The sequence below is a fragment of the Pseudophryne corroboree genome, chromosome 8 (genome assembly GCF_028390025.1).
Source record: "Pseudophryne corroboree isolate aPseCor3 chromosome 8, aPseCor3.hap2, whole genome shotgun sequence".
NCBI lineage: Eukaryota > Metazoa > Chordata > Amphibia > Anura > Myobatrachidae > Pseudophryne > Pseudophryne corroboree.
In genome coordinates, this window is record NC_086451.1 from 471337043 (window position 1) to 471363141 (window position 26099).

At 43.5% G+C, this 26099-nt stretch overlaps 1 protein-coding gene across 5 annotated transcripts in view; it reads right to left on the reverse strand.

Annotated features, from left to right (window-relative positions):
• Window positions 1-26099, reverse strand: part of PCDH11X (protocadherin 11 X-linked) — a 1521665-nt gene that overhangs the window by 244368 nt on the left and 1251198 nt on the right. Inside the window, exon 6 of one of the 5 annotated variants that reach the window (XM_063938380.1) lies at window positions 24863-24956. The exons of the other annotated variants lie outside the window; for them this stretch is intronic. Within the exon in view, the coding sequence (XP_063794450.1) occupies window positions 24952-24956 (5 nt within the window). The 3' untranslated portion in view covers window positions 24863-24951. Of the gene's footprint in view, window positions 1-24862; window positions 24957-26099 lie in introns of those variants that run through there. 5 annotated transcript variants of the gene reach the window in all.

Below are 26099 nucleotides of genomic sequence, written 5' to 3' on the forward strand. Positions count from 1 at the left end.
GGATGCAGTTATAGGGGGACCATACTTAGGGGTGTGGCCAGCCTCCACAGAGGCTTGAAATACACAATAGTTCAGTGTAGTGTAATGCAACATATCTGCCATGTATAATAAAAGTGCACAGTCTGGAACCTGATCCCGAGAGGAAGGAGTGGGCACTCAGGCAGTGGGGCCTACCGGTGGTTTCCCTGGTACCCCTGTGGGCCAGTCCGACCCTGCCTTCAGCTCACATTGTGCCATATCTCTCTTTATGCCACATGACGCCCCCAGTTCACATTATGCCACCGTGTCTCCCCTTCATATTGGCGGATGCCTGCTAATCACATTTCTTGATCTTGGCTGATATCTTATAACAGTTGTGCTCTGTGCAACAAAACCTGCTCCCTGAAAACCACTGCAAAGTAGCGGGGTGTTATAAAAGGGATATCCATGCTTAAATCAAATTGCCTGATGTACTAATTAAATCACCTGTACTCAGTGATGGATATCATTAAAACCTGGACTGTAGTGGTCTAGGAGAGTAGTTTATAGACTGTCCCTTTATGCATTCAATATTATTTTACCTGTTCTTACAACGCCATTCGGCATGTATGACAATGTGAGCTGGGTGCAGGCCCCATAAGTCTCCGGGCCCCTTAGAAACCAGACCACCTGCACCCAAAACTACTACTCTTGTTCCCTATGAAGTTTTATCTGTGCAGTTGTCCACGACTTATTCCCCTCCTCTAGTTTCAGCTACATTTCTGCTGTAGAAGTCCTAGCAATTTTCAGCGGTGTACGTGCCCTGAATACTGAACTCCCGCAGAGCCCAGGGGACCTGTCACCATCTCACATCATACACCTGCACTCAACTTTGTTTAAAATTTGATTGCTAGCCTGTGACCAGGGCAGATACTATCAATCAGATCTGAATTCACAGACAGACTCGCAAATTAGCGGAACACGAGAGTCGTACAGGTACAGAATGTGCAGCGAACACATGCAGCTAGTTACCAGCTATTTTAAAAGTCATTACAGCACCAGGGGACTTAGAGCTAAATTGAACTCAATTGCAGGTTTTCAAACAATAATGTATTTTTATTGTGACTATTTATACTAAATGTACACGATGCACTAAAGCGCCGAGATAATATACTGTGCTTTCGTGATCGTAAAACTCAGGAATGAATTGCAATAATTTTGTTCAGGCTTTAAAAACAATGTTTCCCAACTGCGGTTCTTGACGACCGTTAAAAGCGCAGGTCTGGGGAATATCACACGAGCGCAGTGAGATAAATCTGCCATCATTACTTAGGCCGGGTCAGTTGGGCTCAATTTTATTTTTAAAGCCACCGTAACGCAAACACTATTTTTGTATTTATTTCCGTATATTTGTGCGTGGATTTATTTAGAACTACAGAAGATAGCTAAATAGGCATCACATGTGAACGGTCATGCAAAGGGGCTTATTTCTTACACCAAGTAAACCCTAACAGACTTTTTTGCTTAGTATATGGAATGTCGCTTGCGCACGTATAACAAGGGCAGTTGCGGTAGAATAATCGTTGCTGTCCTCTGATCTCTATAGTGGTGACTGATGAAGAAAGCAATGATATATTTCTAAAATAAAGCATTTGTAACTTATTTTTTTATTGGGGGGGAGGGGTTGACTTTCTTTTCTACTTGAATATCTGTCTTTTTGGACCGATGTCATAAATAAGCTCCAAAATTTGCAAATTTACTGTCTAGCATAGTGATATCAATTTAAGGGGGGAATTCAAATAGCCGTGAAAAAGGGATGTAGCCCCAGGCTTTAACACTCTCGCGGCTATTCAGTTGCACTCCCTTTTTGAACCGACAGCCTTGTTAACACATATTAACGGGTGTCAACACACAGAATCCGCGATCTGCACATTGACAGAGTCATGGCACCTGTTATCACTCTAGTTATAGGGGATTATTTTTTGTGGGGCCAAGGAGGTTGGTAAAAAAAAAAAATCCCCAATAAGTCCCGGCTTTGGGGAGAATTGGCTAATCGCGGGGGATCAATTAGCCTGCAGTACTCTACCGCCTCTAATTGAATTCCCCCCTATGTGTGTTTTATAATCCCTTTAAGATATGCGTAATAATCACTTCAAAGTAATATCATGAGTGTGTAGCTTAGTTGCTAGAGGTGACTGTAGTATTACTGACAGCTGTATATGGAAAAATCAGTTTTAAATTCTGGTCTACACATTTTTTATTCAAGCAACATTCACTACATGTATGAACAAAAAAGTGCAAAAATGTACTTGACTAATACCAACCAGCCAATCAGATTTCATGGTATTTAATGCAACCTCAACATTCAATCTGACGCAGTAACCAGCTGAACCTATACAAATACTGTATGCTGAGTTTAGGCCAATCCTTGCATGCAATATATATCCAGCACACTTCTCTATTAATCCAATTATCAGCTTAAACAATAAACGATTTGCACGTCGCCATGCATTTAATTGGGTGATTAAGTATTGCCCATTTCTCATGACAAATTTAAGCATCAAAAATTGAACAGACAGCGCACAATTCCCTGAGACGTAAAAACCCTTGTATAGAAGGCGACATGGGAGAGTGTACTACACAGAACAGAAGTTATATATTTATAGGCAACAACTAGTTATTAAAAATGAATACAACTCTTTACACTGCTACACAAACCGAGCCAACAGACGCTAAGTCTCTCCGGCCTGTACGCATAATGTCCCGGGAAGGTAGAAAGAAGGTTAATAGCATATAAACTGTGACATTACTTTATCAACAAAATATTAACTGCACTTTAGAACGTACAAATAAAAAGTTGGAGATTTGAAAGGACGCCTTTGGTCTTAGTGGGATTCAATTGGCCTTTAGCTGTGGGCGGACGTCGTTCCGTTTCCTCTTAGACTCTTCAAGTGTGATCTCCGAAAATCTGTGAATGCAAGAAGATTTTCCCTCACCTTTAAGCTCTTTATAGACGACTCCTGGGATTTCAAGGAAAAGACGCTGCCTTGAAATGTAATCATTTAGCTAAGGTACCATCACCTAGAGGCACTGGCGTGCCGTTTTAAGGAGGAATGCAAAGGTCAGGTGTTTTTTGCCATAAGGGGATAGCGCTACTGCAATCCTCCAGCGTAACGGAACCTTTTATGGATTTATTTTTGGCAGGAAATGTCGAATTAAAAAAAAAAAAGCTTTGAAAACTTCAGTTCCAAAAAAAAGAAGAAGAGAAAGTTGGGTGGTAGAGAGTAAATCAACACTGGTAACTTTCTCTGGATGAAACCTTATTTGACACGGATCTTTTCAGAAAAATAAAATTCACTTACGCCTTGCCTAAAAAGACAGATAGGGAAGAGGGGAAAAAAATATTGCTCTTTTAAAGGGCAGTCGCATTCTGAAAGATGGCGTGACAGTTCATCTGCAAAAGGCAAATAAAGAAAGTCACAAACATTCGGACTGTCAGGAAACTTAATAAAGTGCCACAGTTTTCCCAGCCGTGATAGGTGAGGACGGAAGAGCAAGGGAAAAATATTTCTGCCTGCAAATTGGCTCTTCTTGATCTATGTCAATGTATTCAAAGAGAAGAAAGTGAGTTTTTTTCTTAGCTGTCATCGCAGAAGGAAAGCGACGCGGTCTCGCTTTCTTCTTCCTAATAGCTCGGTCTGTATGGGGTCGGTTTTTTTTTTACTCTCCCTTAGTGATAAGCCATGTTGTTACACAACTTGAAATTAAAATCTAATTTTCCAGTAACCAATTTTGAGCTGAGCAAAAGGCAAATGAGGTTTTACACAATCTGTAATTGAAGAATCACTTTCTGTCAGTAATGTGAGCCCACAGCCGGCTGCCTCTGAAAGGTAAATTGCTATCAGTGTGTAAACATATGTTTGATATAATAACATATATACAATGGCAGGATGATTTCACTTCAGCAGATGAAATATACATGTAAAATAAATTGCAGCCTGATTGTTTTTGCACCAGGACATAATGCAACAACTGCTGTACATGTTAAAATGTTGTATTTACATACATTCACCTGTCATTACAAGTAGCCCGCGAAGTCCAGGGTTGTCGTTTATTTGCATACTAAGCAGAGCTGTGAGATTCATTGATCCACGTGCAGTATGTAACAGAATTGTGCTACTTACATTGTTCAATGAAAACCCTTTATCAACTGATCTGGAACCACTGATTTTTCATTGTTTTATTTGTTCTGTTGCTCATGTAGAGGCGGAAATATTTTGTGTCAAATAATGCAGGTTAAATCCCACCTGGACCACTCCATTCTGCGCGATATATACACCTCTCATCCACCTCATTATCTGCCCTGATTCCCGGTTACAGGACTTTCCTCTGTGGAATGCAATGCCTTCCTTGCACAACAAGTATTTCTACTACCCTTTAAATCTTCCAGCATTCCCTGACACCTCACTTCTTCAGGCAGCTTATCATATTCCAAAACCACCCACATAATCTCAGCAAGCTATTCCACCCAATTACCTTAAGTTACACAGTTCACACAAAACTTACATGTGTTCCCTTTCTGCACTCACGCCACCCTTTGACAGTAAAGGAACATTGCTGTGTCTGGATCTAGGGTGGCCAATCCCAGGATTGGGATCAGCGTAAAATTCACCGGAATTCAATCCCGGGATTGGAGCTTCCAATCCCAGCGATTTCGGGATTTGCCAGCAACCTAGTTTTTTATATGGCGTGCAGCGTTGAGCGTCCTCAGGATGCTCAGACACTGCCCGGCTCCCCCTGCTCACCTCCCCCGTAGCGCTGGCTGGGCGCACTGCGGTGACTGTGCAGCGTGATGTGAAGTCAGAGGTCACGCTGTGCAGCCAGCCGCCTGCCAACCCACCCACCCGCCAGATCGCCCTGGAGGTGTAGTCCAGATTGCTGTGATTTATCTGGGATGGGATGGGCCCGAAGAGGAGACGCAGCCTGACACTTCGGGGGGTGTGACCAGAGTGCCACGTCACTAGGCCCTGCCCCCCAAAAACGGAAATGCCCGGGATTCATGGGTCCACAGGCAGAGGGGCATGGCTAAATGACGTGGTCGTGACTTTTAGCCCCTCCACCTAGCAGCTGTGCTTTCGGTGGCTTTAATCTTCATTCTTCACCCTACCCGCCTTATACCCCTGCCAGCTAGCGGGCCCAATATGCAACATGTAGCCCTTACCCACTTGTACCAAATTCTATATTTGCCTATGGAGTGTAGTCTTGCATGTAGGTTCCTCTTAGTTTATGGTGCATTCTGTGCCGCTTGCTAGGTAGACGCAGTATATGCTCCAGTTTTATGTCCATGGGAAAACAGCAGCGCAATTGTTACTAGTAACTGACAGGAGATCCAATAAGAAATGACGCTCATTTGACGACATTTAAAATGTTCAAGCCAATTGCAGAACTACAGCAATCAGTAAATCTACTGTAGTGGTTTATTGCACTCTCATTGCTACACAGCACACATGGAACACGTATACTGTATGTAGTCGTAGGCTGGTTTAACTTGTTGAGTCATTTTAGACAAATCTACTGTACTTCGATAATCTTTGCAGTTTTTGTCAAACCCACACAATTAATTGTATCCGTTGCCAGTTACATAAAGCTCAACAAATACAGTACAACAAAGAGAAATAAGTTGCGTTACGCAAAATAAACATGACACAAGCGATATGTTGCATCCATTATAGGTGTACAAATAGGCATGCATGCGGCTCCAGAGAAGAAATATTTGCCCTCGGGAGACTGTTTGTAGAGTCAAAAAGAAAAATAATATTTTCTATAGTTGACTTATTTGAACACGGTCTGATGTAAAGTATGAAAGCTGTAGGGATCATTTCCAGTACGGCTTTTATATTTCCCACATGAATACGGACACTTTATGCTGCGTGCTCTGATTTACAGCGCACACCGTGTACTGCGCCCGCCAGTGAGGAACCTCATGTGTCACTTTCTCCCGGCTTTCCTTCACTTTCACATTACGGAAATACCCGACCCAGGCTAGAAAAATATATATATGTCTAGAAACACAATTACAGTGAGAGAAGAGTTACAAATCCCAAAGAACAATGGGGGTCATTCCGAGTTGATCGCTCGCTAGCAGTTTTTAGCAGCCGTGCAAACGCTATGCCGCCGCCCACTGGGAGTGTATATTAGCTTAGCAGAAGTGCGAACGAAAGGATCGCAGAGCGGCTACAAAATTATTTTGTGCCTTTTCAGAGTAGCTTCAGACCTACTCAGCGCTTGCAATCACTTTAGACTATTTAGTTCCTGTTTTGACGTCATAAACAGTAAACACGCCCTGCGTTCGCCCAGCCACGCCTGCGTTTTTCCTGGCACGCCTGCGTTTTTCCGCTCACTCCCTGAAAACGGTCAGTTGACACCCAGAAACGCCCTCTTCCTGTCAATCACTCTGTGGCCAGCAGTGTGACTGAAAAGCTTCGCTAGACCTTGTGTGAAACTACATCGTTCGTTGTAATAGTACGACGTGCCACATACGCATGCGCAGAAGTGCCCTTTTTTTTGTCTGATCGCTGCGCAGCGAACGAAAGCAGCTAGCGATCAACTCGGAATGACCCCCAATGTTAGTAAAGGTCATAGTAGGGAAGCATAGAGCCTTTCATTGTAGTTACTATGGTTGTCATTTTATTATTTTATCTAATTACCATTAGATTATTGTTTATTATTATTATTATTATTATTATTATACTAGTAATTGGACCTGGCATGTGCGGGAACAGATATGAAATCCCGGCTGTCGAGATGTCGCAATCACATGATCACCTGCGGCATCCCGACATAAGAGGGGGGGAGGGGGTATTTCTATAGCTATGGCTAACTGTCCAGGGGTGTTGGCTACGGCTAAACCTCATGGGGTGTCGGTTAGGGCTAACCGCCCCTTGTCCCTAACCCTCCCCCCCCAGGCCCTAACACTAACCCTGAACCCCAATACTTACCTTCGGCATCCTAGCTACGGTTTATACCGGAACTACCCGAATCTGAGCAGTCTCATTGTAATTAGGGTTGTTTGTAGTTTGCATCCAGAAAATGATTTTAAATGTAATAATACTAATAACAATAATAATGATATTTATACAATGATTTAGCCGTTATTTATAAAGCGCTCACATATTTCCACTTTACAGAGAATATTTCAGTCATTCACATCTGAACCTGCCCCAGCGGAGCTTACACTCTACATCCCCTGTCGCATGGACGCATACACTGGGGTTAAGGTTGTTTGTGTCAGAGCCAACTAACATACAGTACCAGTATATTCTATGGGGATGTAGTTACTATACATCAGCGGTCTGGATCCCCGTGGTCAGAATACCGACCGCCGAGAATGCTGACAGCTGCGCCAGGGCTATTCCCACTCGTGGGTGTCCATGACACCTATTGAGTGGGAATAGAACTTGTATCTAGCGCTCTCCTCGCTGCTGGCATTCTGGCGTCCGGGATCCCGGCGTCAGTATTCCATACTCCGGTATGGGACTCAGGGTTGACACCAATTAGGTCGACACCCATTAGGTCGACACCCATTGGTCGAGAGTGGCTAGGTTGACACTAGAAATAGATCGACGCCGTCATTAGGTTGTGAGTGGTTATATATTTGTGAGTGGTTAAATATACGATGAATCACCTAGTAGGTGCTGTGGTTGGGGGGAGTGGCGGATGCGTGGGAGACGCGGATAGGGGAGGGGGTCCAGGGGTGCCGCGGATGGGGGAGGGGGCCCCAGAGGTGCTGCGAGTGGGGGAGGGGCGGGTAATGCTTCTACTGCTTCTCCTCCTGGAAGCAGCTAAGCTGCTTACCTTTGTTGGTGCTCCCTGCAGCAGGCGGTGAAAGCTCCTGTACCCGGGCTAGGAATCGCAGCTTCCTCCCGACGGCGAAGTCTCTCTGCAGCCGAGTGGAGTGAACACACAGCAGCCAAAGGGCAGAGCCTCCCATTGGATGTAACCTGGGTGGGAGGGCGTTTCTCGCCCAATCAGCTATGGGCTGAGTGTGATAGACCTGCCGCTAACCCAATGAGAGCACCTAGCCATGCCCAGCATTAGGAAATGAGTCAAGAGTCACAGATCTGGGCTAATATATAGGAGAGTATTATTATTATTATTATTATTATTTTTTATTATAAATGCTAACGACCTAGACATTACAAAATTATGATTTGACCTGCAGCCTCTCTCATGATGTTGAGTCCTATTGTGATAATATTTTCCTCCATCATAACGGGACTTGAAGCCACAAAGCCGGGGGGGGGGGGGGGGGGGCAATTAAGTAGAAAAACACACAACAAACACACAATATAAAAACAGACAATAAGATTTTTTTCACTATGTAGATATTTCTTCAAACAATACAATTTTTGTTCATGTGCTGGTAATAAAAGCACACTGTATATAATGATGATTTGGTCAGATTAATGGTGCACTGAATGGTTAATGGTGCACTGATAGTGCACTGAATGGGATGTACAGGGCACATAGATTATAAGTAACATTACTGGGACAAAGCTTGGTAACTAGCGGACCATGATGTCTAGTTTTGCTGGGTAATCTCTTTATATGCAGTAATAGTAGTAATTACAACGCTTGTGTCAGTTCTACAAAGGCGTGTGGTTTACTAATTCCCCGATTTTATTTCCACCTCCAATTATACCGTACATGCCCTACCTGCAATAATGCATACAGTAATAATGAACATATTAGCTACATTATATAATATGTTCGCCCTTCTGGGTACAATACGTCATGTTCTTAGACATTCCAAAGAGTTTCCTCCCGCATTCCAAAAACATACTGATGGGTTAATTGGATTCTGAGAAAAAATGAACCCTAGTGTATGTGTTTCTATTTGGGAAAATAGATTGCAAGCTCCACTGGGGCAGGAACTAATGTGAATGGCCAAATATTCCCTGTAAAGAGCCGAGGAACATGTGTGCGCTATATAACTCGTTTAATAAGTTAGTAATGAATAATATTAAAGGGAAAAACACTAAATCTGGAAAATGAGCGTTGATGGAAACAGTCATACTTTAACCAAGAAATAGGTCAATAAGGTCCAAAAGATAAACAGGTAAAGCGATATACAGTATATGATAAGTAAAGATGGGATGCAGTTAATATCCCAAAGGATGGGATCCTGGCGATCAATATACATTCGCCGGAATCCCGTAGGACGCCATAAGCACGGCGTCTAAATCCCGACGGAGGTCGAGATCCCAGCATCAAAATACAGACAGATGGAATCCTGATCATTCTTCCAGTGGAACACAATGGCGTGCTGCCGCAAGGGGGGGGGGTTGAGTTTAGGCATTACAGGGGGTGTTAGGGTTAGGGTACAGGGAAGGAAAATGTATGGTTAGGTACCGGGGAGGTTACGTTTAGGCACTTAGAAGGAGAGGTTAGGGTTAAGCACCAAGCGGGGAGGGTTAGGGGAGGGTTAAGGTAGGGGAAGGGGAGGATTAGGGTACTTTACAAGGGGCTGTCAGGATTCTGATGGTCAGGATGCTGTAGTCACTATTCTGACCACCGGCATCCCGCCTATTGGGAAATCATACTGAATCCGTACAGATGTGTATATTTATTTTGATAGTGCCGCACAATTTATGCATTGTCTTGCATGTTGCAAAAATAAGACAAAGGTAATGTAAAAGAAAAAATGTCAACTTGGACATAAAGAAGGATAGATAACCGAATTCTAGAAATTAGGTGAAGCCAACATGAGTATATATTTATGTTATGCAGTGATTAGTAAAACCGAGTAAAACCGAATCCGCTCATCTCTAGCAGTGATATGGATCCACAGAAGAGATACCAGCATGGGGTTTGAAGATCAGGAGAGAGAAACAAATCCTATCTGCACAACTCAGACTAGACTGTGGAGGGAATATTGTAGTTCTGGACCATCCCCAAATCTGAGACACCATTCCTCCATGAGGATACTGGGCTACTCTCAAAAGAAGTGGAGACCTCTTTCTAACAAGCACAGGGCCTCTATGAGCAGAATATGATGATCGCAGAGTCAGTATTGTCACACCCATACCCAAATTTTGCTTTTGATCTGATAACTTGCTTTTCCACCTCTGTCCAGTAGATCATGAACCATATGTACCTTTATATGAAACATTCAGTTGGTTTCCATATGGTTTTGTCGTGGGAGTTTGGCGGGTGTACTTGCAAGATTTACCAAGATTAGAAATCACAATGTGTGCAGGATTCATATTATTACAATATATTAATATACCAAGTGTCTTAATGTCCTAAAAGACAAGGTGAGTGTAATGTAAGTCGGCTTTCACTCATTAGAACAGATGTAGCATAAATTATTGAATTATTAATGGTAGACCAGCCGACGTGACCTAGAGTGGTCACCTGCGACAACAGCAGTAAGAGTACATGAGCTAATTATACTGTAACAGGTCATTACAGATGTGTAGGTGATTTGTCGAATGCCGAGAGAGGTATTAGGGGAGTTGTGGGTTGAGCACCCTGCACTAGCCCGATAGACCTTGATAAATCACCTCCACCGCACATGCCGGAGGCAAGTTTACATTCTTCACCTGGATGATTTGCATTATTTAGTTGGCATTCAAGGCTGTTGACTGTGGGACATCGCACTAAAAGAGTGAAGAGAATTTCATGATTTATACACTGGAAATTTTGTATCAAAATCTGTACACTTTTATTTTAATCCACATACATCCCAGGGCAAAAATAAGTCTTGTAGGGGCCCCAGGGCAAATGCGGTGGCCCCCTTGCCCTGCCTGCCGGCCCCTCACAATATGGCCACAGTGCACCACGCAGTTGCACATGCCCCCTCTCTATATAGCAGTTGCACATACGCATATACTGTACTAAGTGGTAGGTTACACACAGCTGAGACGGATACCGCACAAAGTAGTAGCCAGAAACAGAGTTATTCTACTAGATGGGAGTGAGAGTTAAGGATGGGGGAGGAAGGATTGTGAGAGGCTATAGGGGCAGGAGGAAGGGGCAGTGTCTGTATACATAGACCCCAAAGCATAGGACTGTGGTACAGAGAGGGGGGGGGGGGGCTGTGTTGGGCAATAGGAGCAGGCAGTCTCTGTAGTATACATATAACAGGATAGGGGAGGGAGGACTGTCAGAGGCAATGGTGGCAGGAGGAAGGGACAATGCCTGTATACATAGACCCCAAAGCATAGGACTGTGGTACAGAGAGGGGGGCTGTGTTGGGCAATAGGAGCAGGCAGTCTCTGTAGTATACATATAACAGGATAGGGGGAGGGAGAACTGTCAGAGGCAATGGTGGCAGGAGAAAGGGAGAATGCCTGTATACTGTACATACACCACAAAGCATAGCAAAGGGGTAGAGGGAGGGGCAATAAGGGCAGGAAGTAGAGGCAGTCTCTAGTATACATATAACAGGATAGGGGAGGGAGGACTGTGAAAGGCAATAGGGGCAGGAGGGAAGGGCAGCAACTGTATCAGGGCCAGATTTAGGGGGGGCGAAGGGGGCGACCGCCCCCCCCTAACACAGTCATAGCCACGCCCACTTTTGAGCTGAAGAGAGCTCTCCAGGGAGAGCCTGAGGCAGAACGCTGTGCTGCAGCCTATACCACAGCAGCACAGAGGAGCCAGGAGAGCAAGGGTTACAGAGCATATGCCCCTCACTTGAAGGTGTGTGGGTACTAGGGCTAATAAATACAATTACCACACAGCACAGTCACATGTACATAGAACAATCACAAAGCACTATCTCAGTCTCACTCAAAAAGTTCACTTTTTCAGGAATTGAGAGAGGAGGAGTTAGGATTGCAGATGGGAGGAGTTGGGACTAGAGAGGAGTCAAGATTAAACAGTAAACCGCCCCCCCTAAAAGAAAAGTCTAGATCCATCCCTGAACTGTATACATATATCACAAAGCATAGGACAGGGATAGAGGAGGGGGGCTGTGTGGGGCAATAGGGGCAGGAAGTAAAGGCAGTTTCAACCTGTATACATATAACTGAGGACAAGAGAGGGGGTAGACAGATCAGATTAAATAATGATTGAGTTGTCTCGGACTGTAACAATCACTTGCTCAGGAAAAACTCTGTCTTTCTAGGTGTGCCGGGGTCTAGAAGTGACAATGGTGCAGATCACTTAATGAATGAATAATCTGTAAAGTTTATTAGCCCAAATTCAGATGCTCCCCTGGAAGCCGTTCTATAGAGATTGAATTGTAGAAGTTTATAAGTTGATATATAAAATTTTCCAAGTGCAAATAAAAAGTAAAACCTAAAGACTCAGCTATGACAAACGGTATACAAATTATAGAACCAATTCACATTAGTGTCTGTGTGTTTATTATCAATAAGTTATATCGATGTCAGTGTTATTAATGATATGACCGACATGCGAGACGCCCAATCAGCAGATTGTAGGTTTGCGGTTAATTCTTTTTATTTGCCTTATACTGTATATTGACTTCATTCATTTTTGAATTCTTTTACTCCGTTCGTCTTCAGCTGTTTGTACGAATGAAGCGTCAGCTGTAGTTTTGTTTCCGATTGCAGAAATCCCATAATATCACAATACACATTTTATTGTATGACACACTGAAGGGTTAGACCTTGTTTTGGCCTAAAAACCTGAAAATGTCAGCACACAATAGCAATCCATCCATCAGGTTTTACTGCTTGTCACAATGTGCTTCATGAACAAGTAGCGCCGCGGTCTGCTGCTCAGAACCAGTGTGCACGCTAAGCGGGCAGATCCGTCGCCCACAAAATATACAGCCTCTCGCTGTAACTTCCACACTTGTTATACATGTTTAGAAAGCAATCGCTAATTAATCCACTTTCCTTCCCTTGGCAGCCCAGGAGGCACAGTGCCTAATGCAATTTCTGTAGATATAAGGGTAATAATTGATATTTTAAAAGAGTGTTAAACTGATGTTGTTTAAGTAGACTTGTAACCAGGCTGTTTTGCGTTTTAATTAAGATAAAGAAAATAAATTGGGGGGAGAGTTGGCGAGGGGATCGGTTGGGACAGAAAGTCACAGAATTGGTCATTTTAAAAGTATTGTTTCCTCTGGAACATAAGTTACGGAACATGCCAACATTTTTAAATGTTTTTGGAGTCTTTGTTTTTGTTTTTCAAGCTCCAGCATTTTGATAAGTACTAGCAAACCGCACATAATATAAATGAGGTTAGTGGTCTGATGCTAGTCACGCACGTCTTCAGCTGTTTTTCCATACGGAAGTCTGGTTACTAGCTTATGCTAATGCGTGAATCCGCCCGAGTATGCAGAACATCTGCCCACCTGCTGTGATATGCCTTCACGCCCACTGTTTTTCCTTCTGCAGCCACAACCCTCATAATTAGTATTGGGAAATGTGCCTACTCTTCTCTGGGCGCAAAAGACCCATCTTGAATAGACGTCCAGTCTCCAGGCGCACGCTACTGGAGTTGGATTGCACCCCCATTAGACGGAACAGTTCCATGCGTCCACACGGTCACTACCCAGTTACCGCCCATGTCAAAGAAAGAGCGCTCCATTCAGTCCATCCGTGCTTCCGACCTCTATCCGTGGGAGTGTGCCTGATTTGGTGCTTGTGTAGTCACAGATTTCTTTCTACTGCACATGTGTGGTGTGCCGAAATCTGCAAGAGGAGTCTACAAACCCCTTAAGTCCCAGCCAGAATCAGACTCAGTGCAGATGAGCGTGCGTGTGTGTTGATGACCCCTGGACCATAGTGCAAGTGAGTAAAGCTATGACACACTATCCAATTTTAAGCTCATCAGCAGATAATTGGCTTATTGCCCCAATAACTGGAGTGTGTACGCAGGAGTATTAGAGTGTTTTTAACTGATAAACGCTCCTGATCGGGTAACCGCTATAGTGTGTGCTGGGCATGCTACAGTATAGGTGAGTTCGGAGCGTTTATTTGATCACAACACACTACACTATGGGGGTCATTCCGAGTTGATCGCTCGTTAGCTACTTTTTGCAGCCGTGCAAACGCATAGTTGCCGCCTACTGGGGAGTGTATTTTAGCTTTGCAAGTGTGCGAACGCCTGTGCAGCCGAGCACAACAAAAATATTTTGTGCCGTTTCTGAGTAGGTCTGAACTTAATCAGCCGCTGCGATCACTTCAGCCTGTCCGGTCCCGGAATTGACGTCAGAAACCCGCCCTGCAAACATGTTTTTCCAACCACTCCCAGAAAACGGTCAGTTGACAGTGACACCCATAAACGCCTTCTTCCTGTCAATCTTTTTGCGATCGGCTGTGCGAATAGATTCTTCGTTAAATCCATCGCCCAGCAACGATCCACTTTGTACCCGTATGACGCGCCTGCGCATTGCGGTGCATATGCATGCGCAGTAGTGACCTGATCTCTGCACTGCGAAAAATGGCAGCGTGCTTAAAGGTCGGAATGCCCCCCTATCTCTCTTATGTCTTAACTCCTGAGTTTCCTAACGGAGGTTGGACGGTCATGATTCTGGTTGACTAATCTTGCAGATTTGTCAGCCAGGACTTTTGTCCCAAACGCTGGGCATGTTGATTATTATGTTCCCCACACGGCAGTGAGCAAATGCCTTGTTCACCTTCCTTGTGTTTGGTGGTGACGTGCCTCTGTATGCCACAGGCCATAAAACTCGAGTGTGCCCCAGTAGTACCCAATCAGGAGCTGGCATGGTCATGATTCCAAGTATTGGGATGTTTGGAGATTTGAGTAAACACTGTCAGGCTTAGCTTTGGATCAACCCCTCTTCCGTTTTCAGTGAGATCCTGAACTACATGTTGTCAATGCAGCAAGTCCGTAATCACCTGCTTGTTGTCAGCACTGTTGGGAATGCTGTGCATGCAGGTGATGTTATTTGCTGAGTTGAATGGGCACACACCAGCGGAAGACTCAAACTATGAAAAGCTAGGGATGACCATTGACCATTGATGGCTACAAACCATTGATGGTTAAACATCAATATTAGATAGGTTTACCCAGGAGTTAAAGTGTGTGTGGGGGGGGGGGGGGAGAACTAGGTGGAACTGAGTTCCACCACCTGTAATGGTAGGGGGAACTAGTCTCCACCATCTCCATTGCCCTGCACAGTAATTCCAACAGAAAAGCCCACCCCATCATCTGTGTCAATCGATGATACAGGCGGCACTAGTGTTGCTTATGAGCTGCAGCCACCTACTCCTTCCTCAGGTCCTGGTGCCTCCATGGTCCTCCTCCATGAGTTCCACCACCTCACCAGGACCACTTTAAGCCCTGGGTTTACCATTGAATGGTTTTATACCATCAGAGTAAACCACCACTCGATGGTTAACCAACCAATGGTGATCCATATGAACCGCCCAGTAACTTAACCAGTGTTGTTGCTTTATTGGCGATATTACAAGTACAGCTGAGCTGTTATCTACATGCTGGTTCTCATGGATCAAAGCTTCAGCATAGTGGGATTCTATACAGCTCTCACCAGCCAGTGATATTGCAACGGGCAGCAGTGCAGAGTTCCTGGAACAGCTTTATGTTGCAGGACTGTCTGGAGCTAAGTGGGAGACTTGTGTCTTCATCATGTTTCTTTTCACACAGTATTACACAGTACTAAGATGGTTGCAGTCACATGGTGCAGCAGCACATCAGATTGCAGGACAGACCTCATAGGGTCCTAGTGCCCAGCATGTATGCACAGCAAGGAGACAGTGCTGTAGCACACTGCTTTCTAACATGCACAGAGAAAGATAGCACTCCTATTTGAACGATGTGGGTGCTGTCTGAGATCTCGGCCAGGGTGAAGACCAATCCTACTGAATTTGATGGTGAATCTTGGTAGGGGACAGCCACCTGGGGAATACAAGCTGGAACTGAGCAAGAATCTGACACTGACATCAGAAAAATTTGATTTGACCAATAAACTCACTTAAGGATATAGTCTGGGTTAGATGTTACCCATCCGCCCAGCTTCAATGATCACTACTAACTGGAGGAATTGCTACCACAGAGCGCTTCCTCTTTGCTTGGTAAGCTGAGTGTAGGACACCACCTGGGGGAGAAACTTTCACTATGCAATAAATCCGTTTATAAAACATACTGATGAAGCCTGTCCTCCTGACATAGATTGAAAGACTTGTCCTCAGGGGCTGGTGCCGCTAGCGGTGGTCCTAATATGAGGTCTGCAGGCTCCTCTGGGCATCAGCACTGCATGCACACAGTATTTACCCCGAGCAAATAAAGCAAACGTTTCAGTCTTGGCAGCTGCCAGCCGCTGTTTCCTCCATGTCAGAGCGGCGCGCAGCCCCCGCCATCTGATATTCCAAAATTAAGTTTCATATTTCAGAGGGATGCATCTTTAAAGCCTCTATACATTTTTTAATCAGCTGCAAATTCAATTTACTGTATTTCAATTGCTCGGAGAATTTCAATACATGAAATTATGCCAAGTGCCTCAGCCCTAATAAGCTGCAGATCTAAACACAAGCCGGTAATAGAGAGATACAGGACATGTATAAAACTAAATGTGATTAGAAATTTATGTTTATTGCTAAAACCATCTTCGCGTACCCTTATAATTATGAAAGGTGTTACATACGTATATTTTTCAGTATTATGTTGCGGCTGCTTAGGCCCAGTAGTCACACAAAGGTAGCATGGTCTAAACACTGTTAATAATAATGACAGTACTATACATTATTTTATATTGATGTAGCACCAACATATTACGTAGCGCTGTACAAATAAAAATTGTTCATGCCTATCAGTCTCTTCTACGGTGGAGTTTAGGACTCCTAGACACACCTTGATCTACTTTAGTCCGGAACCAATTAAATCAACAAGCTCATTCATAAATATCTATCCCTACCCCGCAAATTACTGATTATTCAACGCAGTGACAAACAGAACAAAAGTGACTTCCAGATTCCACAACAAGATATGAGACAAGAATCACTGCACACAGATGGAATGTAGAGTCTGCTGTAGCTGCCGGCCGCACTTGGTAATCAGCAGGGCAGCCATCAGAAATTGTGGGGCCCGGGACACTGGTCCCCACAGTCCCTTCCCTGGTGGCTGCACTGGGTAATCAGCAGCGGGTTACCACTATAGAGACAGGCAAGGAACAGGCAGTACAGATCCCGGGCTCATCACGGAGCACATGCGGCACTCCTCTCGTGGGGACGCACCGAGGGGGCCAACACAACAATGGAAGGTGGGCGACTAACCACAGAGGGACAGGAACTGTGGAAGCAGAATGATATAATGGAGGAGGACGGGGGTCTACATGTTCTGCAGTCTACAAATGAAAGGACAGCTATTTATATCCGGCACATGAAGGGAGCTCGGGAACAGAAGGATATGAAGTTATACATTCGGTTCTAAATTACTCCAGATACACACTTTAGGCTTTGCTGTAAATCTGTTCTCTCAGTGACTGTGTTCTTCTCTGACGAGGGGGTAACTGGGCCACATATAACAGTGTAAGTCCCCCTCCGTATAACACAGACATAACAATTACACCCCAAAATGCCTGCTCTGTACTAAACATGTATACAGACACTACTATACAAACACATACATACAGTATACAGACACAACTATACAAACATACTACACACACATAGATACAGTATACAGACATAACTATACAAATACACACACACACACACACACACACACACACACACACATAACAGTATATAGACACACATTTATCCAAACACATAGGCACACATACATACAGTATACAGACACAAGTATACAAACACATACACACACACACATAACAGTATATAGACACACAACTATACAAACACATACATATAGTATACAGACACAACTATACAAACACATACTACACACACATAGAAACAGTATACAGACACAACTATACAAATACATACACACACACAGACACAACAGTATATAGACACACAACGATCCAAACACACACGCACACATAAATACAGTATACTGACACAAGTATACAAACACATACTACACACATAGATAAAGTATAGACACAATTATACAAATACATACACACACACATAACCGTATATAGACACACAACTATCCAAACACATACGCACACATACATACAGTATACAGACACAAGTATACAAACACATACACAAACATACAGTATACAGACACAACTATACAAATGCGTACACACAGTATACAGACACAAGTATACAAACAGATCCAGTATACAGACACAGCTATACAAATGCCTACACACAGTATGCAGACACAACTATACAAACACATACAGTATACAGACACAACTATACAAATGCATACACACGCATACAGTATACAGACACAACTATACAAACACATACACACATACAGTATACAGATACAGCTTTTACAGTATATAAATGTACACACAGACAGACACACACAGAGACAGACAGACAGACAGACAGACAGGGAGATGCCAATACAAATGCATACATACATACATACACACACACACACACACACACACACACACACACACACACGGACAGCTGGCACTGTACATGTTTCTGAGCACTACAGTAGGCACATTTAGTTTGCACCTCCAATCAGAGGGTAACACATGGCAGCTGCCGGGTCCCATTTCCGACGACTCCCACAGCTACCTGAATCAGCCCGTTAATCTCACCCATTACCCATGAATAAAGTTCCCAAAGGTGGACTTGCCTTTACACCAAACAAGTTCCGAGTACTGTACAAATGTGCTTGGTGTGAGGGTACCTTTCCTTCCACAGATTATGACTAAAGGAAAACCACTGGATTATGGAAATGCGAGGGCCTCTGCCAGAGATCCAGCGTGATGAACTGTGCATTAAAATTAATATTACTCTGAAGAGTTGATTTGCTGGTGCTCCCGCTTGATTGAAGAGCGTAGAGGGCTGTAATATTCATAAAGTACATTATTTTTCTGTTTTAATGTCACAATACATTTACCCCAAGTGCGGCTCAGCCGAACACTTATGTATGGAGATGTCAGTATTAACTTAATCATTTGTCAGGATTTTTTTTGAATATGTTTAAAATGTGTAATGAAAAATAATTCACAGGAGACGCCGGAATAAAAAGAGCATTTAACATTAGTTAGGTGCTGTCTGCATTTAACAGGATGATTCGGCCTCAAATACATCTGGAATCAAGGTGATAGTTATTTTAATGGATGTTTTAAGCTTTGTTGAATGTAGGGTATTAAATTAACAGAATTCATTAAAACAGAAAACTAGGGAAGGCACTTTTATGGCGTATACTGCGTAGCCGGCGGAGGGCTTGTGGTGCGGATACAGGAATCATTCTGCGTTCATTAGAATCTGCGGCTTTATCCCAGGACTATAAACGTACAGCTCAGATTACACATAAAACCAGACTGAAGATACAATAAAATATATATTGTTCTCCGTGTATATGAAGATACATTCTGCAGTCTGTAACGCATACCTCCCAGCTGTCCCGATTTTCACGGAACAGTCCTGTGTTATTGGGACTGTCCCATCCGCGGGTCGCAGTGTCCCGCGGTGGGGGTGGGGGGCAGTTGCGAGGCTTCTGTCACTCGCTGCTCTGCCTAGATCGACACACATTTAAAAAAATAAATAAAAATATTTAAACTGTTTCATACTTTACCATCCACGTGGACTACGACTGGGAATAGTAACCCGCGCCGAGCGAAGCGGTGGCAGAGTGAGGCACCTTGCCCAAAGCAAGCGGATGACATGCTCTCTAATGGGGTTTTTTTTGGTAACAAAAAGTGGCAAAACAACCCCAAAAAATAAATACATAATGTGTCACCCTTTTTTTTGTTTTGATCATTTCCACGTTGACCGTTTTACCGTTGACCTTTTCACCCTGCCAACCTTTTCTACTGTCTACCTATTCCATGCTGACCTTTGACCCTGTCGAGCTTTTGCAAGTCAACCACTTGGGGTTGACCTATTGACTTTATAGTGAAGATCTTATGCTCCACACCCAAGCAGAACAGATAGCATGCCTGGTGGGAGATGTACTAAGCAGTGATAAAAGTGGAGAAGTGAGCCAGTGGAGAAGTTGCCCATGGCAACCAATCAGCATCAACCAATCAGCGTTAGTAATTTGTCAGACCCAGGAGACCCCATGTGTTACACTTGCATACAGGGTTGGACTGGACCACAAGGGTACAGGGGAAACCACCGGTGGGCCCTACTGCCTGGGGCCCCACCCCCTCCTCTAGGGATCAGGTTCCAGACTGTGCTGTTACTAATCTAGTACATTATCATGCATGAACTACAGTATTTACTGTATATATTTATCTAGGGGAACAACACTTGCAAAATGGTTAGGCAAACTAATGTGGTGGCTGGCCACACCCCCTCTAGAGACTGGCCACACCCCTAATCATGGGGCCCTACCACTGCATCTCCCCGGTGGGCCCTACATGCCCCAGTCCAACACTGCTTGCATATGTTGTTTTCAGTTATGTTGTTTTTAAAAGCCTCGGTCGCACATATGCACTGTAAATGGGAGGAGGGGGGGGGGGGGGACACGAAAACTAGCGCCCACTTTTATTGCATTTTAATTGTTTTAAATGCATTTATTATTGCACATTGCCTAGTCATTAAATTGCACTGGCCGCGCACTTTAGTGAATGATACAGATGGTTCTGCAGAATTTTCAGACAGTAATGGCGTGGATTGGCCATAACACCCCACCCCCCAGAAAACCAAATAACAAAAAAAGAATAAAAACACTGATCTCATTTTTAATATGGATTTAAGTATTTAGCAGCACAAGGAATATTTTTTAATCACACATTTCAAAAAGTTGATCAAAATGTATGACACTCATTTCTAAACGTGCCCCGGCTTGACATACAACTGCATACGCCATTGTGGAACACTTCCAAAATTTGTTGTGTGTCGGTATTTTGTGTTCTACAAATTATTTCCATGTGTACCTATTTCTTGGTGTGATGCTTAAATAATAAAATTGTTCTAAGGAACAGGTCTAGCCATGGTTGGACTGGCCTATAAAAAGGACTTTCGAAATCCCTGATGGGCCCCACTGCCTGAGGGCCCCTTATCTCTGTATGGGTCAGGTTCCCAACTGTGCACTCATATAATATATTGTTACTCTACTAGTGGACACTTACTGTCAGGACCACGGAACAATGGCTGGCATGGGTCCCTACCGCTGCATTCCCCTGGTGGGCACCTTTGTGCACCGGTCAAACACCGGGTATAGGTGTTTATGTCTTGACAAAAATTTGGAAAAAATAATACTAAATAATAAAATATGGTTTTCCATTATCTAACTTCTGAATGAATAAAATGTGATACGTAGAAAACCATCTGACAGCTAGGCTGCGCACATATGATTGTAGAGAGAAGAGACTGCACAGATGGAGACAATAGACCACTCAGAAGGTCATATGGATGAAGCTCAGAATAGACTGGAGATCAGAATGACTGCACTGGGGCTTTGGCCAGTTGTGTTGCTAGACTTTGTCTATCACAGCATTGCGTTGACTGCATTTCAATCAGAGCCTGGCAGATAATAAGGCGACAGCCTAAAAATCAATGATTCTGGCTTATCCTATTCACCAATTTTAATGGCAGCTCATACAATAAAGATTAAGAATCACAAAGAAACTCGATACATTTTACTTTCTTTTGTCAACAGATTCTATCTACAAGACAAAGGCTTTTCTTTCATCAGATCGCCTCATGATGAGATAACAATCTTATCCCAGCTGCCCTTGGTTTGTCATAGAAGAGGACTACGTGATCGGATCTGCCGTAGGAGGCGGAGAGGAGGTAGGAGAAAGTCACTAGGATCTTCGCTAAGTTCCTGACAGTTTGTGGAGTCCTCATATGGAATTTCTCATTAAACTTTACAGAGTGTAAGGATTTACGGGATAATGCGTCGTCCAAGGTAGATTATAGTTACATTGGAGCCTGAAATTACTTTATATTGGTAATAATTAACAGTAGGTGTTGCCTTAGACCTAATAATACACATTTTCCTAATGAACACTTAAGGGTAACATTGTAATTTAACAGCAATCACATTAACAGCCTACCAATTCACTGGGTAACAGTGACTTCACAAAGAGATAAAGTGATCTGGTACTTGAGGCACAATGGGCTAATTTAAGGATGATTGCAAAACAACATTTTCCTCTAATGGGCAAAACCATGTGCAGTGCAGGTGGGGCAGATGTAACATGTGCAGAGAGAGTTAGAATTGGGTGGGGTGTGTTCAAACTGAAATCTAAATTGCAGTGTAAAAATAAAGCAGCCAGTATTTACCCTGCACAGAAACAATATAACCCACCCAAATATAACTCTCTCTGCACATGTGAGGAGTGACATTAGTAAGGCACAGAATTAACCAGTTACAGGACATCATTAAGTGACTTCATTAAATCACATAGAGCCAGTGACATCGTTAAGGCACAAAGGGGGACATTTACTAAGCAGTGATAATAGCGGAGAAGTGAGCCAGTGGAGAAGTTGCCCCATCAACCAATCAGCAGCTCTGTATAATTTTATAGTATGCCAATTATAGATGTTACTTCAGTGCTGATTGGTTGCCATGGGCAACTTCTCCACTGGCTCACTTCTCCGCTCTTATCACTGCTTAGTAAATGTCCCCCAAAGTGAACTAATGGTATCAATAAGGCACAAAGGGGAGATGTAAGATGAGGTGGTAAGTGTCAAATGCAGTATAACCTGCATTATGCGACACATTGAACCGTGGTATGTATGAAAGCGCACACCGTAGAGAAAAAAAAATTCTCTACATTAACGATTTCGCTACAGTGACGATAAATATTTCAGGGGTTATTAGAAAAAATTATAAGTCCACTTTTGTGGCTTATCATTTTTTTCACATATGTCTAGTATTACCTGCTAGTGTGTGTACAAACCTGTGGCAGTTTCTGTGGGGTTTCCGTCTGCGTACGAGATCTTGCGATGTCTGCAAGATGATACACATGCACAGTGGGGCGGGCCAGAAGGGAAGACCAAGCACATCAGCATCGGCTAATGTGTTGTGGGTTTTGCATGGATGGCTGGAGGAGGGAATGTTTTCTCTCCCCCACTCCGGCTTCACCTCAATAAGATATGATGATATGAAGTGCCGCTATAGTACACCTTCCCCCAAAGTAAACTAGTGACATCATTAAGGTACAACGTGAACCAGTGTCATCATTAAGGCAAAAACTGAAAAAGTGACACCAGTAAGGCAAAATGTTAAGCAGTGACATCATTAAGGTGAAAAGTGAATTGGTGACATCATTAAAACACAATATGAACCAGTAAAACCATTATAGAACTAAGTAAATTAATGAAATAAATTGGGCACAATAGTGAATGAGTGACATCATTTAGGCACAAAGTAAATCAGTGACATCATTTAGGCAAAAGTGAACGAATGACATCATTTAGGCACAATGTGAGCAAATGACATCATGAACGTAAAAAGTGAAGAACTAAGACTAAATACTGTACACACTGCACAACTATTGGGACAATTTGCCAATACTCGAGAGATCAGCCAAGTTAATTGTGTAGTATGTACGAAGGATCGTTTCAGCATTTTGCCGATAAATTGGGACATTCTTGGCCACAAACATGAACAATCGATTTTCCGATTTGTCATTACAAAGCAAAAATCTCTCCACAATATCCACAGATTGGCCAGTGTGTGTGTGTATTTATAATATAATCTGACCATATGTCCAGGAGGGAAAAATTGGGAAGTGTGCGGCTGAGGATGATATTTTCCTTCATCCGATTTCTCAAGATTTCAGGAGAAATTGGATGATTTTTCAGGGCGTAAAATAAAGTGTGTAACACAGATATCTGGACCCCCCTCTAGGCGGTTAATCAGCCCAATTGTTGGCCCGACCAAAAATATCTGACAGTGTGTACTTATCTTAAGACACAACGTGAACCAGTGACCTCATTAAGGCACAAAGTGAACCCATGACATCACTAAGGCACTATGTGAACCAGTGAACGTGATCTAGTGACATCATTATGATAAAAAAGGGAACCAGTGACCTCATTAAGGCACAATCTCTACCAGTGGCATCGCATGAACCAGTGCTGATACTAAGGTGTAAAAAGAGTGTAAAAAAGACGTCTCCTGTGGGCTCCTCTGAAGATCCATCATCAGACCAGCTGCGTGAACACCGGACATTTGCGTAACGATCAGGTTACTAAGGACGTCCAGCAAAATTATGCTGCTAGGGCCAGAGAAGCTTCATCCAAGGACACAATTACTGGCTTCGGAACGCCCAGGAATAGGGCTACATGCACCCATTTTCTGGAGCTCTCCCCATCACTACCTCCAAGTGTCAATCATGCGGTGGCTTTTAGGGCACTACGAGTGATGTTGCAGAAACAGATATACACACGCGCCTTTGCGGCTCTATAATTACGTAAATACCAAATTTGTGTAAATCTCCGGACATGGAGCACCCTTAGCGCTTAGAGAATGGGTTAACAGATGGTGGGTGAACACAGAAGAGAAAGTCAAGAGCACAGGAGAAATTTAGGAGGAGGGATGGCAGGCTTAGATGATAAGGTGAATTTTGAGCGACCATATAAAGATGTGAGATTGGGGGATAGTCTGTGTTGGTGAGGGAGTGAGTTCCAGAAGAGGGGGGCTTGAGTTGGACATATATTGGAGACTTGAGAGAAGGTAACCAGGGAGGATGAGGGGGCAATCAGAGGATGAGTGGTGCGGACGGGTGTGAGTGTGGTCAGAAATGAGCACAAATCACCATGAGAGACCGGAAAACTTCTTAATTCCTAAAAGCGAAATATACGCATTTCAATTTTTAATTCTCATTTATTTTTATTTTAGACACAGGTTAGAAGAGCAAAGTGATCTTTCTATTGACTGTAAAGTGTTCATCAGCCCCCGTCTATTGATTCAGCAGCGAAGCTTCTTAAATCCATCTTTGTTATGATGAGGTTCTGCTCAACCTGTGGATTTGTGAAGTAACCACATCAATACTAATATTTGCTGTAACAAGGTCAGCTGTGGACACGTTACATTGTATCAACATGTTTTATTGTCATCTGAGAAATATCACTGTATTCTTTCTATGTATCTGAGTAGTCCACATAGAACAGTTTGAAAGATGATAACATTCCCCTATATATCGTATGTTATTTCGTAGTTGCAGTGACGTATAAAACTAATGCTGGTACTTTTTATATACAACGTCTATTTAATTTCTGTCCTACATATTATCAATGCATTGCACCTTATCTTACAGAAATGCACTCATTCCATATTTTCTCATTCAAAAGCTAAATCCTCTTAAAAAAAAAAAAGAGGACCTAATGCCCAGGGCTTAGAGAACGGAGTAAATCCACCTGGAAGGTGTTGTAAAGCAGGGTGGGTGTGTTGATAGATTTAGAGTGGGCAGTGTTTTTTGTTCCCTATCCTAACTCTAAAAATAAATCAGCATAGCGCTTGTGTTCTACATACAGTACTTGCATGCCTGTAGAAGTATAAATACATTTGTACAACAGTGTTTGTCCAGGTGCAAATTTCTACACATAGGGGATAATGCAAGTCTGCGGTAATTATACCTGCATTCTGCTAAAGGCATACCTCCCAACATGACCCTCTCCAGGAGGGACACAATGCTCTGCTCCTGCGGGGGCGTCTTTTCGTATAGGCTCAGTGGGCACTTGCCCAAGGGCCCCAGGAGTATAAGGACCATAGGCTGATAGCTGTAGATCCCCTCTTTCCAGGCATACTAGATTTTTGAAAATTGTCCCTAGGGAACCGGAGATATCTGACTTCAAAGCAGTGGTCCCCATCCAAGTCTGTTAATTGCTCTTCCCAGCCAGATCTCTCGGGTTCTGTCTAACTTATAGGCCCTACACACTGGCCGATTTTTTTAAAGATATGAACGATCTCGTTCATAAATGAACGAGAACTCGTTCATATCTTTCAGTGTGGAGGCTCCAGCGATGAACGATGCGCGGCCCCGCGCTCGTTCATTGCTGGTCCCCCGTCGGCTGTGCATGCAGGCCAATATGGACGATCTCGTCCATATTTACCTGCACTTCAATGGAGTCGTGTGACGGGGGGATTGAAGAAACTTCACTCCC